Consider the following 14397-nt stretch of genomic DNA (forward strand, 5'->3'; position numbering starts at 1 on the left):
TCGTCCGATTTGGATATAGTATCGGTATGTGTGACAAATTTAGTTGAAATCGGTTCAGATTTAGATATAGCTCCCATATATATCGGCTCAGATTTAGATATAGCTGTCATATATATTTACAACCGATCTGGTCAGAAATGACGTATTTTTCAACCGATCTTCTTCCAATTTCGTATAATCGAGTATTTTGTGAGTCTCGTAAATGCAAAATATCATTCACATCGGTTCAGATTCAGATATAGCTCTCATATATAGCTTTCTCCCGATTTACACTCCTATGGCCTCAGAGGCCAACCTTTGTTCCGATTTACGTGAAATTTTGCACAGGGAGTAGAATTAACATTGAAAATGTCCACACCGAATGTGGTTGAAATCGGTTCAGATTTAGATATAGCTCCCATATATAGCTTTCGCCCGATTTACACTCCTATGACGCCAGAGGCCAAATGTTTACTCCGAGTTACGTGAAATTTTTCACAGGGAGTAGAATTAACATTATAAATATGCGTACCGAATTTAATTGAAATTGGTTCGGATTTAGATATAGCTCCCATATATAGCTGTCGTCCGATTTACAGATATGACCACTGTAGATCAAAATTTTTCTCCGATTTACTTAAAATTGTGCATGGAAATAACATTTTTACTATGCATGCCAAATTTTGTTGAAATTGGTTCAGATTTTGATATAGCTGTCACATATATCTTTCGTCCGATACGAACTTATATGGCCCCAGAGGTCAACATTTCGCGTCGATTTACTTGAAGTTTTGTACAGAGAGTAGGACTAACATTCTTGCAACACATGCCAAATTTGGTTGAAATCGGTTCAGATTTAGATATAACTCCCATATATAGATATAACTCCCATATGACCACGAAGGCCAAAGTTTCATTTCGATAATTTTGAAGTTTTGCAATGAGCGTTCAATTAAAATTTTAGCAAAGTGTGCCAAATTGTATCAAAGTCGGCTCAGAATTAGACAAAGCCCCCATATATATTCTTCCGATTTTAGCAAATATGGCCAAAATACCCACATGTTCCTTGTAAAATCGTCACTGTTAAGTCGAAAACTCGCTAAAATGATTTAAATTTACCTATTTACTAATTCGTATATATCGACCTATAAATCATAAATGCAGATTTGCTAAATTTTATGCAATTTAAATATTTCTGATATTTGTACCCTTCACCACTACTGTGGTACAGGGTATAATAAGTTTGTGCATTTGTATGTAACGCCAAGAAGGAAAAGTCTGAGATCCATCGTTTAGTATACCGATCGTCTCAGAATTAAATTCTGAGTCGATTTAGCGATGTCCGTCTGTCTGTCTGTCCGTCCGTCCGTCTGTCTGTCTGTCTGTTCATGTATTTTTGTGCGCAAAGTACAGGTCGCAGTTTAAGTCCGATCGTCCTCAAATTTGGCATAGGGTCGTTTTTTGGGACAAAGACAATCGCTATTAGTTTTGGAAAAAATCGGTTCAGATTTAGATATAGCCGCCATATATATTTATACCCGATCTGGTTATAATTGGCGTGTTTATCAACCGATGTTCTTTAAGTTCAGTACATCCGAATATTTTATGAGTCTCGAAAAACTTGCAAAATACCAGCCAAATCGGTTCAGATTTAGATATAGCTCCCATATATAGCTTTCGTCCGATTTACACTCATTTGCCCACAGAGGGCAATTTTTTGCTCCGATTTAGTTGAAATTTTGCACAAGGAGTAGAATTAGCATTGTAGCTATGCGTGTCCAATTTTGTTAAAATCGGTTCAGATTTAGATATAGCTCCCATAATATGTTTTTCTGATTTCGACAAAAATGGTCAAAATACCAACATTTTCCCTTTTAAAATCGCGTCTGCTTAGTCGAAAACTTGTAAAAAGGACTGTAATTTTCCTTATCATCAAATACATATATATCGAGCGATAATCGTAAAAAAACTTTTGCAAAGTTTCCTTAAAATTGCTTCAGATTTAAATCTTTCCCATATTTATACCCTGCGCCACACTGTGGAACAGGATATTATAAGGTAGTGCATATGTTGTAACACACAGAAGGAGACGAGGTAGACATATGGTGCCTTTGGCAATAATGCTCAGGGTGGTTCCCTGAGTCGATATAACCTTGTCTGTCTGTCCGTCCGTCCGTCCGTCTGTCTGTGAACACATTTTTGTGATCAAAGTCTAGGTCGCAATATAAGTCCAATATCAATAATTAAGAGCATACACAATAAATAGAAATAAAATGTTAATATTGTTTGATTTTATTCTTAATTAGAGAAATTCATGTTTATTGCCTAATTTATAAACCAAGTGTATAGATTTTATAGAAGTCTAGCAAATTTTGCCCAGATCGGAAAATGTGGATCTACAAGGTGGTGCAGGGTATAATATAGTCGGTCCCGCCCGACTTTAGACTTTCCTTACTTGTTTTTTTCCGAAATTAACAAAAATATCTAGTTCGAACCCATATATTGACAAAAGTGTAGATTCATTATAATTTACTGACAGTTTATCGAAGGAATTTGTATGCTAATAGTAGGTTTATAGTATACGCTAACCTTTATGAATATGGGTATAAATCTTTAATTATTTTTTGGTTTATAGAATGATTGGATTCCCAATATTACATTACTGTTTTCACAATAAACGAACTCGTCCCTCAACGATGATGTTAGATCTAACTTTTTTGGCGGTAATCAAATCAGCTACAATTCTCCATGCTACCTTTGGTAGAGCCAATGGAAATTGGTCAGCGTTAAATGTAGCATTTTTAAACTCATATAATTTATTCTGTAAAATTATAACAGACAAGTAATTTAATTTAATTTAGAAATAGAAATCATGGAATTTCGAAAGATAATACTTACTGCTAATAAAGGGCATTTAATAGGCATATTAGATACACGTCGTAACTCGGTGTAGACCTCTTTCAGAACATTTGCCTTTAGGCCAGCAATCATGCATTTGCAACCATCCAACTGAAAGGTCATGAACTTTATAGGACTGTTATTTTTTCTCAAGAGAAATCCATTAATTTTCACATCAAATTGCGTAACGTTCTTTTTTAACATAAACTCCCCGCTTATAGTTTTGTTATCGTAAAGTTTGTAACTGTATGATTTGGCGAACTCAGTATCGGAAACGGTGACATTCAGATAATGGATGTCGATGGTGAAATCACGCTACAATAGAAAATCATAAGAATATTAGGAACAATATAAATATTTTCATTCAAATGGATAAATCATTCGTGCAAATTATGCACATTACTTAACATATATATAAATAACACCAAACAATGTGTAGTCAAAACAAACTATGTCGGTGGCAATTTTGAAATATAAGCATATATGAAATACATAGAACAAAAGTATAAGTTTATTTGATAAAAAAAAAAAACAAGTAAATAAAGTCTAAAGTCGGGAGGGCCCGACTATATTATACCCCTCACCACTATGTATACCAACAATTTTGATACCATCTTAACTCCTTCAAATTTGCTGGGAGCTATAAAAAGGTCTATGTTCCCTTATACAAATATTTAAATATGAAACGATTTGGAAAACAATTTTAGACTCAAATTTAAATCGACTAATGACCGGGACGTAGCACAATGTTAGTAAAAAAACAAGTATATACAGCACTAAGTTCGGCCGGGCCGAATCTTAAATACCCACCACCATGAACCAAATATTAGGGTTTCCTTTGAAATTTCAGGAGGGCTTGAGGACACTTCCCGAAGATAAATTTAAAGATATCCCCTATGAGGACTATATCAGATTCTGGATTTATAAGAACCATTTTTGTTTGAGTTTTAGAGGAATCATTAACATCTCTTGTAAGTGCGCAAGAAAATTATAAAATAACGTCTTGATTTGAAATCTTTAATCTGTAGAAGTAAAATCTGGAAATGTCAAGCAATTTTCATGATCAGTGCGCTTTCTATACCCTCAAGAAGTGAAGTCGGTCTATATGGAGGCATTACCAAATGGACCGATAAAAACTTAATCCGATACACGTTTTTGTGAGCCTAAAATACCAGAATATTTACAATTTCAGTCAAATCAGATAAAACCTACGGTTTCTAGAAACCCAAGGAGTTAAATCGTTCTTATGGGGGCCATACCAAAATATGGACCGATATTCACCGTTTTCGGCACACCTCTTTATGACCCGAAAATACCTATAGATTTCCAATTTCAGGCAAATTGGATAAAAACTTCGGATTCTAGAAGCCCAAGAAGTAAAATCGGGAAATCGGTCTATATGGGGGCTATACAAAAATATGGACTGATACTCACCATTTTTTGCACACCTCTTTATGGTCATAAAATACCTCTAGATTTCAAATTTCAGGCAAATCGGATAAAAGCTACCATTTCTATATGCCCAAGACCCCCAAATCGGGAGGTCGGTTTATATGGGGACCATACCAAAACATGGACCGATACTCACAATTTTTGGCACACGTATTTGTGGTCCTACAATACCTCTAGATTTCCAATTTCAGGTAAATTGAATAAAAACTGCGGTTTCTATAAGACCAAGAAGTAAAATCGGGAGATCGGTCTATATGGGGGCTATACCAAAATATGGACCAATACTCACAATTTTTGGCACACGTATTTGTGGTCCTACAATACCTCTAGATTTCCAATTTCAGGTAAATTGAATAAAAACTGCGGTTTCTATAAACCCAAGAAGTAAAATCGGGAGATCGGTCTATATATGGGGGCTATACCAAACTATGGACCGATACTCACAATTTTTGGCACACGTATTTGTGGTCCTACAATACCTCTAGATTTCCAATATCAGGTAAATTGAATAAAAACTGCGGTTTCTATAAGCCCAAGAAGTAAAATCGGGAGATCGGTCTATATGGGGGCTATACCAAAACATGGACCGATACTCACCATTTTTGGCACACCTCTTTATGGTCGTAAAATACCTCTAGATTTCAAATTTCAGGCAAATTGGATAAAGACTTCGATTTCTATAAGCCCAAGACCCCAAATCGGGAGGTCGGTTTATATGGGGACTATATCAAAACCTGGACCGATATAGCCCATCTTCGAACTTGACCTGCCTGCAGACAAAAGACGAGTTTGTGCAAAATTTCAGCACGATTGCTTCATTATTGAAGACTGTAGCGTGATTACAACAGACAGACAGACAGACAGACAGACAGACGGACAGACGGACATCGTTATATCGTCATAGAATTGCTCCCTGATCAAGAATATATATACTTTATATAGTCGGAAATCGATATTTCGATGTGTTACAAACGGAATGACAAACTTATTATACCCCCGTCACCATTCTATGGTGGTGGGTATAACAAGTAAGGAAAGTCTAAAGTCGGGCGGGGCAGCCTATATTATACTTTACACCACTTTGTAGATCTAAATTTTCAATACCATATCACATGTGTTGGGGGCTATATATAAAGGTTTGTCCCATATACATACATTTAAATATCACTCGATCTGGACAGAATCTGATAGACTTCTACAAAATCTATAGACTCAAAATTTAAGTCGGCTAATGCACTAGGGTGGAACACAATGTTAGTAAAGAAATATGGGAAACATTTAAATCCGAAGCAATTTTAAGGAAACTTCGCAAAAGTTTATTTATGATTTATCGCTCGATTTATATGTATTAGAAGTTTAGGAAAATTAGAGTAATTTTTACAACTTTTCGACTAAGCAGTGGCGATTTAACAAGGAAAATGTTGGTATTTTGACCATTTTTGTCGAAATCAGAAAAACATATATATGGGAGCTATATCTAACTCGGAACCGATTTCAATTAAATTTGGCACACATGACTGTATTACTAATTGTACTCCTAGTGCAAAATTTCAAATTGGGCCAAAACTCTGCCTTCTGGGGCCATATAAGTCCATATCGGGCGAAAAATATATATGGCAGCTATATCTAAATCTGAACCGATTTTTTCCAAAACCAATAGCGATTGTCTCTGTCCCAAGAAACGGCCCTATGCCAAATTTGAGGACGATCGGACTTAAATTGCGAGCTGTACTTTGTGCACAAAATTACATATACAGACAGACGGACAGACAGACAGACGGACAGACAGACAGACAGACAGACGGACATCGCTAAATCGACTCAGAATTTTATTCTAAAGCGATCGGTATACTAATAGATGGGTCTATGACCACTATTTCTTGGCGTTACATACAAATGCACAAACTTATTATACCCTGTACCACAGTAGTGGTGAAGGGTATAAAAATATGGGAAACATTTAAATCTGAAGCAATTTTAAGGAAACTTTGCAAAAGTTTATTTATGATTTATCGCTCGATATATATGTATTAGAAGTTTAGGAAAATTAGAGTCATTTTTACAACTTTTGGACTAAGCAGTGGCGATTTTACAAGGAAAATGTTGGTATTTTGACCATTTTTGTCGAAATCAGAAAACATATATATGGGAGCTATGTCTAAATCTAAACCGATTTCAACCAAATTTGGCACGCATAGCAACAATGCTATTTCTACTCCCTGTGCAGAATTTCAACCAAATTGGGGTAACACTCTGGCTTCTGGGACCGTAGTAGTCCATATCGGGCGAAAGATATATATGGGAGCTATATCTAAATCTGAACCGATTTCAATAAAATTTGTCACACTTGACTATAGTACTAATTGTTCTTCTTGTGCAAAATTTTAAGCAAATTAAGGTAAAACTCTGGCTTCTGGGGCCATATAAGTCCATATCGGGCGAAATATATATATGGGTGCTTTTTTTAAATCTGAACCGATTTCTTCCAAAATCAATAGGGATCTATTCTGAGCCAAAACACATACTTATGCCAAATTTGAAGTTGATTGGACTAAAACTGCGACCCAGACTTTGATTACAAAAATGTGTTCACGGACAGACGGACATGGCTATATCGACTCAGGAGCCCACCCTGAGCATTTTTGCCAAAGACACCATGTGTCTATCTCGTCTCCTTCTGGGTGTTGCAAACATATGCACTAACTTATAATACCCTGTTCCACAGTGTGGATCAGGGTACAAATATATATGGGAGCTATATCTAAATCTGAACCGATTTCAAAGAAATTTGGTATACTTAATGATGCTATTAAACATACTCCTTGTGCAAAATTTGAAGCAAATCAAGACAAAACTCTGGCTTTTGAGGTCATATAAGTTCAAATCGGACGAAAGATATATATGGGAGCTATAACTAAATCTGAACCGATTTGACTGATATTTTGCATATCTTACGAAAGCCCCAAAATATTTGGCTGCCCGAAATTTTGAGAAAATACGTTGATAAATACGTCAATTATGACCAGATAGGTGATAAGTATATATGGCAGATATATCTAAATATATATAATATATATATGGGAGCTATATCTAAATCTGAACCGATTTCTTCCAAAATCAATAGGTATCTATTCTGAGCCAAAACACATACTTGTGCCAAATTTGAAGTCTATTGAACTAAAACAGCGACCTAGACTTTGATTACAAAAATGTGTTCACGGACAGACGGACATGGCTATATCGCAGGGTATAAAAAAATTAACTAAAAGTAAAGAAGAAAATCATTTTTGGGAATCGTACGAAAATCTTCTTTTGCTTTAGTTCATATTGAACTTATGTGTACGGTCATTGAACTTTATGCTCACGTTTAGTTCATAAAATTTTTGAGACATACTTGAAAAAAGTAAGATTTCATTAAGCTGTGGAAAATTTCGATAAAAATAATAAAATTTAAATACCAGCAAATAAATTTTTTCGAATAAAAATAAGTTAAATTTAGCGTTAGTTTAACTACTGAAATTTTTTTCTGTGTGCGACGTGGCCTTCGATCAAATCTGATCTTCAATTATCGAATCATTTCTGCTGGTGTTGTTAAGGTTTTGTATGGGCTCCACTTTTGGGATGCTATGCAAGAGAATCTGTGTCATAGTAACGAACTTAGGGCTGCACAGTGGTCGGTGCTGTATGGATTTAGCGGCCAAAACTACTTCCAGTATAGGTATCATTGTGAAACTTCGGCCACAGCTTTATAATGTCAGAACTATTTAATGATAAAATGGAATTGATTGATAGCGTTTATGTATAGCCCCCTATATAGACCGAGTTTACTTCTTGGGCTTCTAGAAACTGTACTTTCTATCCGATTTGGCTGAAAATTTAAATCTAAAGGTATTTTGGGACCAAAAGTAGGTGGGCTGGAAATGGTGTGTATCGGTCCATGTTTTGATATAGCCCCCATATAGACCGATCTCCCAATTTTATTTCTTGGGCTTCTAGAAACCATAGTTTCTATCCGAATTCCCTGAAATTGGAAATCTAGAGGTATTCTACGACCACAAATAGGAATACCTCCATATAAACCGATCCCCAGATTTGATTTTCGCAGCTCTCTGATTGAAAGTTGATACATGATGTAAGTATATGCTCTCCTACAACCGTGCAAAGATTGGTCGATATGGGTCCATAATTTTACCTACTTGCCATATAAACCGATCGCGGGATTTGTCCTCGGGAATTTCATCAAGGGGCAAATTTCATCCGTTGCGGTTGAAATTCGGTACATGATTTCAGTATATGTTTATTTAATAATTGCTCCAATTACATCAGCGTAATGAAATTATGCTTCATAAAAGAATTTGAAACTTACCATTGCATTTATTTCGAAGATAAAAACTGCTGTTAGTAGTAGGTTCAGAATCTTCATTGTGATCACTGTATTTTTGGACTTTTTCGGTTCGTGAAATATACGCATATAACTCTCTTATTGCAGGCCACTGACTAAAATGCACCATTATTTTCAACTTTTAGTTAATATGAGTAAAAGAATTAGGCAAATGTGTTTTTGTGTTAACCGATAATAATTATTGCCAGTTTAATTACTTAATGTAGCTTTGTCATCACACATATACTAAATTTAGCAAAAAAATGAAATTGTCAATTTTTATGACTAATAAATATAAAAGAAATATTGCAAGTGCAATAATTATCACAGATATCTATCAGTCTTAAAAATAAACATCCTTTATATGAATATTTCAGAGAGGAATTTGGACGGATCATTAAACAGACGACTAGGGCTACATCAATTCTGAAATGTGCTATATCATTCGAGTATACAGTGTTCGACAAAACATATGCACGAACTCATACATAATTCGTTAGGTGGTTAATAACTAAGAAAACTTATTTGGATTATTAAGGTAAATTTTTGTGTGAAATAGAAAAATTTACTTGTTTCAGTAAAAATCCTAAACTGAAAGAAGTTAGGAATAGTTCATTAACTAGAATAAGGCATGGAATTTTACTAATACTGTTTTCTTCGCTGGGTATAAGAATTTACTACTTAACAAGTATATACGGCCTTAAGTTCGGCCAAGGCGAAGCTTATGTACTCTCCACCATGGATTGCGTAGAAACTTCTACTGAAGACTGTCATCCACAATCGAATTACTTGGGTTGCCGTATCACTTGCCGATGACAAGGTATCTTAAAACTTCCTAACACCGTCTTCTAAATTGCAAGGTAGTCCACATGTGGTATATATTAAACTAAACAAGTATATACGGCCGTAAGTTCGGCCAGGCCGAAGCTTATATACCCTCCATCATGGATTGCGTAGAAACTTCTTCTAAACACTGCCATTCAGAATCGAATTACTTAAGTTGCGGTAACGCTTGCCGATGACAAGGTATCTTAAAACCTCCTAACACCATCTTCTAAATTGTATGTAAGTCCATACGTGGTATATACTAAATCAAAAAAGATCGATCCAATACGTATATAATTCAGTTTGACAAAGTAGACATAAAATTTTTACAAAATTTTCTACAGAAATAAAATTTTAACAAAATTTTCTATAGAAATAAAATTTTCACAAAATTTTCTATAGAAATAAAAATTTTGACAAAATAAAATAAATAAAATTTTAACACAATTTTCTATCGAAATAAAATTTTGACAAAATTTTCTATAGAAATAAAATCTTGGTAGGTTATTTTTGGCTCGGGTGGCAACCATGAATATGAACCGAATAAAATTTGAACAAAATTTTCTATAGAAATAAATTTTTGACAAAATTTTCTATAGATATAAAATTTTGACAATGATGAAAATTTAATTATGAACCGAATAAAATTTTAACAAAGTTTTCTCTAGAAATAAAATTTTGACAAAATTTTCTATAGAAATAAAATTTTGGTAGATTATTTTTGGCTCTAGTGGCAACTATGATTATGAACCGATATGGACCAATTTTTGTGTGATTGGACCAATTTTGGTATGGTTGTTAGCGACCATATACTAACACCACGTTCCTAATTTGAACCGGATCGGATGAATTTTGCTCCTCCAAGAGGCTCCGGAGGTCAAATCTGGAGAACGTTTTATATGGGGGCTATATATAATTATGGACCGATATGGACCAATTCTGGCACGGTTGTTAAAGATCATATAGTAACACCATGTTCCAAGTTACAACCGGATTGGATGAAATTTGCTTCTCTTGGAGACTTCGCAAGCCAAACCTGGGGATCGGTTTATATGGGGGCTATATATAATTATGAACCAATGTGGACCAATTTTTGCACGGTTGTTAGAGACCATATACCAATATCATGTACCAAATTTCAGGCGGATCGGATGAAATTTGCTTCTCTTTGAGGCTCCGCAACCCAAATCTGGGGATCGGTTTATATGGACGCTATATATAATTAAGGACCGATGTGGACCAATTTTTGAACGGTTGTTAGAGACCATATACCAATACCATGTACCAAATTTCAGCCGGATCGGATGCAATTTGCTACTCTTTGAGGCTTCGCAAGCCAAATCTGGAGATCGGTTTATATGGGGTCTATATATAATTATGGACCGATATGGACCGATTTTTGCATGGTTGTTAGAGACCATATACCAACATCATGTACCAAATTTCAGCCGGATCGGATGAAATTTGCTTCGCTTTGAGGCTCCGCAAGCCAAATCTGGGGATCGGTTTATATGGTTTATATGGGCTACATATAATTATGGACCGATATGGACCAATTTTTGCATGGTTGTTAAAGACCATATACTTACACCATGCACTAAATTTCAGCCAGACCGGATGAAAAATGCTACACTTATAGGCTCCGCAAGCCAAAACTGGGGGTCCGTTTATATGGGGGCTATACGTAAAAGTGAACTGATATGGCCCATTTGCAATACCATCCGACCTACATCAATAACAACTAGTTGTGCCAAGTTTGAAGTCCATAGCTTGTTTCGTTCGGAAGTTATCGTGATTTCAACTGACGGACGGACGGACGTGCTTAGATCGACTCAGAATTTCACCACGACCCAGAATATATATGCTTTATGGGGTCTTAGAGGAATATTTCGATGTGTTACAAACGGAATAACAAAGTTACTATACCCCCCATCCTATGGTGGAGGGTATAAAAATGTTAATGAATATTAATATAAAATAGTTTATCAATTAGTGGGAAATTTGGCTATTGTTCCTTTCATTAGCTAGATTTTGATACCCTTCACCACTACTGTGGTACAGGGTATAATAAGTTTGTGCATTTGAATGTAACGCCAAGAAGGAGTAATCACAGACCAACCTTTTAGTATACGGATCGACTTAGAATTAAATTCTGAGTCGATTTAGCGATGTCCGTTTGTCTGTCTGTCTGTTGATGTATTATTGTGTGCAAAGTATAGCACGCAGTTTTAGTCCGATTGTCCTGTTTCGGCTCAAAGTCGATCCCTATTGATTTTGAAAAATATCGGTTCAGATTTAGATATAGCTTCCATATATATTTTTCACCGATCTTGTCATAATTGGCGTGTATATCAACCGATCTTCCTCAAATTCCGTACATCCGAATATTTTATGAGTCTCGAAAAACTTGCAAAATATCAGCCAAATCGGTTCAGATTTAGATATAGCTCCCATATATAGCTTTCGCCCGATTTACACTCATTTGCCCACAGAGGCCAATTTTTTGCTCCGATTTAGTTGAAATTTTGCATAGGGAGTAGAATTAGCATTGTAACTATGCGTGCCAAATTTGGTTGTAATCGGTTCAGATTTGGATATATCTCCCATATATAGCTTTCGCACGATTTACACTCATATGACCACAGAGGCTAATTTTTAACACCGATTTAGTTGAAATTTTGCACAGGGAGTAGAATTAGCATTGTAGCTATGCGTGCCAAATTTGGTTGAAATCGGTTCAGATTTAGATATAGCTGCCATATATATTTATCCCCGATTTGGTCATAGTTAGCGTGTTTATCAACCGATTTTCTTGAAATACGGTACATCCAAATATTTTATGAATCTTGAAAATCTCAAATCAGAAAAGCATATATATGAATATATGCTTTTCTGATTTCGACAAAAATGGTCAAAATACCAACATTTTTGCTTGTAAAATTCCCACTGCTTAGTCGAAAAGTTGTAAAAATGACTCTAATTTTCCTAAACTTCTAATACATATATATCGAGCGATAAATCATAAATAAACTTTTGCAAAGTTTCCTTAAAATTGCTTCAGATTTAAATGTTTCCCATATTTTTATACCCTTCACCACTACTGTGGTACAGGGTATAATAAGTTTGTGCATTTGTATGTAACGCCAAGAAGGAAAAGTCTGACACATATCGTTTAGTATACCGATCGGCTTAGAATTAAATTCTGAGTCGATTTAGCCATGTCCGTCTGTCTGTCGGTCCGTCCGTCTGTCTGTATATGTAATTTTGTGCACAAAGTACAGCTCGCAATTTAAGTCCGATCGTCCTCAAATTTGGCATAGGGACAAGAACAATCGCTATTGGTTTTGGAAAAAATCGGTTCAGATTTCGATATAGCTGCCATATTTATTTATCCCCGATTTGGTCATAGTTAGCGTGTTTATCAACCGATTGTCTTGAAATACCGTACATCCAAATATTTTATGAATCTCGAAAATCTCGCAAAATATCAGCCAAATCGGTTCAGATTTACATATATCTTTCGTCCGATTTGGACTCATATGACCACAGAGGCCAAAGTTTACTACCGCTCTTCGTGAAATTTTGCACAGAGGGTAGAATCGACATTCTACCAATGCTTGGTAAATTTGATTGAAATCGCTTCACATTTTGATATAGCTCCCATATATATCTTTCGTCCGATTTGAACTTATATGGCCACAAAAGCCAGAGGTTTGCCGTGATTTGCTTCAAATTTTGCACAAGCGGTACTTTTAATGATACTATTGCATGTGCCAAATATGGTCAAAATCGATTCAGATTTAGATATAGCTCCCATATATATCTTTCGTCCGATTTGAACTTATATGGCCACTAAAGCTAGAGGTTTGCCGTGATTTGCTTCAAATTTCGCGCAAGGAGTGCGTTTAGTAGTATCGGTAATTGTCCCAAATTTGGTTGAAATCGGTTCCGATATAGATATAGCTCCCATATATATCTTCCGTCTTATTTGAACTCATATGACCAGGGGGGATAAAGTTATACTCCCATTTACGTGAAATTTCGCATAGATAGCAGAATTATTATTCTAACTATACATTTCAAATTTAGTCAAAATCGGTTCAGATTATATATAGCTCTCATATATACGTACATCAGAGGCCCATTTTCAATGGAAGTTTCCTCCAATTAACTGGTTAGCGTTAGCCGATTTAAATTTTAATTCTAAAGATTTTGTAGAAATAAAAAAATGGCTCCTTTACGTAGCTTCCAGCAAATGTGAAGTAGTTGAGATGTAACACAAATTTTGGCCTACATAGGGGTGAAGGGTATAATATAGTCGGCCCCGACCGTCTTTAGGCTCTACTTACTTTTTTTTAATATAATTGTGTTCCACCCTAGTGCATTAGCCAACTTAAATTTTGAGTCTATAGATTTTGTAAAAGTCTATCAAATTCTGTTCAAATCGAGTGATATTTAAATGTATGTATTTGGAACAACCCTTTATATATAGCACCCAACACATTTGGCGGATGTGATATGGTATCGAAAATTTAGATATACAAAGTGGTGCAGGGTATAATATAGTCGGCCCCGCCCGACTTTAGACTTTCCTTACTTGTTATACCCTTCACCACTACTGTGGTACAGGGTACAATAAGTTTGTGCATTTGTATGTAACGCCAAGAAATAATAGTCATAGACCCACCTTTTAGTATACCGATCGGCTTAGAATTAAATTCTGGGTCGATTTAGCGATGTCCGTCTGTCTGTCTGTCTGTCCGTCCGTCCGTCTGTATATGTAATTTTGTGCACAAAGTACAGCTCGCAATTTAAGTCTTATCGTCCTCAATTTTGGCATGGGGTCTTTCTTCGGGTCAAAG

General features: G+C 35.5%; 1 protein-coding gene across 1 annotated transcript; it reads right to left on the bottom strand.

Annotated features, from left to right (window-relative positions):
- Nucleotides 1-2462: 2462 nt before the first annotated feature.
- LOC142235604 (uncharacterized) lies at nucleotides 2463-8831 on the bottom strand. Its single transcript, XM_075306866.1, has 3 exons — nucleotides 8696-8831; nucleotides 2878-3192; nucleotides 2463-2800 (listed from the first exon to the last, which is right to left on the bottom strand). Exons 1-3 carry the CDS (start codon nucleotides 8798-8800, stop codon nucleotides 2648-2650), a joined length of 573 nt encoding a protein of 190 aa, XP_075162981.1. The 5' UTR covers nucleotides 8801-8831; the 3' UTR covers nucleotides 2463-2647.
- Between the last annotated feature and the right edge of the window lie 5566 nt (nucleotides 8832-14397).

Source organism: Haematobia irritans, chromosome 4, assembly GCF_050003625.1.
Source record: "Haematobia irritans isolate KBUSLIRL chromosome 4, ASM5000362v1, whole genome shotgun sequence".
Classification (NCBI taxonomy): Eukaryota; Metazoa; Arthropoda; class Insecta; order Diptera; family Muscidae; genus Haematobia; species Haematobia irritans.

What these genes read in the sequence shown, in the direction of transcription:
- LOC142235604 (XM_075306866.1), bottom strand. Translation starts at nt 8,800, where the DNA reads ATGCGTATATTTCACGAACCGAAAAAGTCCAAAAATACAGTGATCACA. An exon ending in TCTTCGAAATAAATGCAATG is followed by an intron (nt 3,193 to 8,695) that starts GTAAGTTTCAAA and finishes TTTCTATTGTAG; the next exon opens with CGTGATTTCACCATCGACAT. An exon ending in TTAAATGCCCTTTATTAGCA is followed by an intron (nt 2,801 to 2,877) that starts GTAAGTATTATC and finishes ATAATTTTACAG; the next exon opens with AATAAATTATATGAGTTTAA.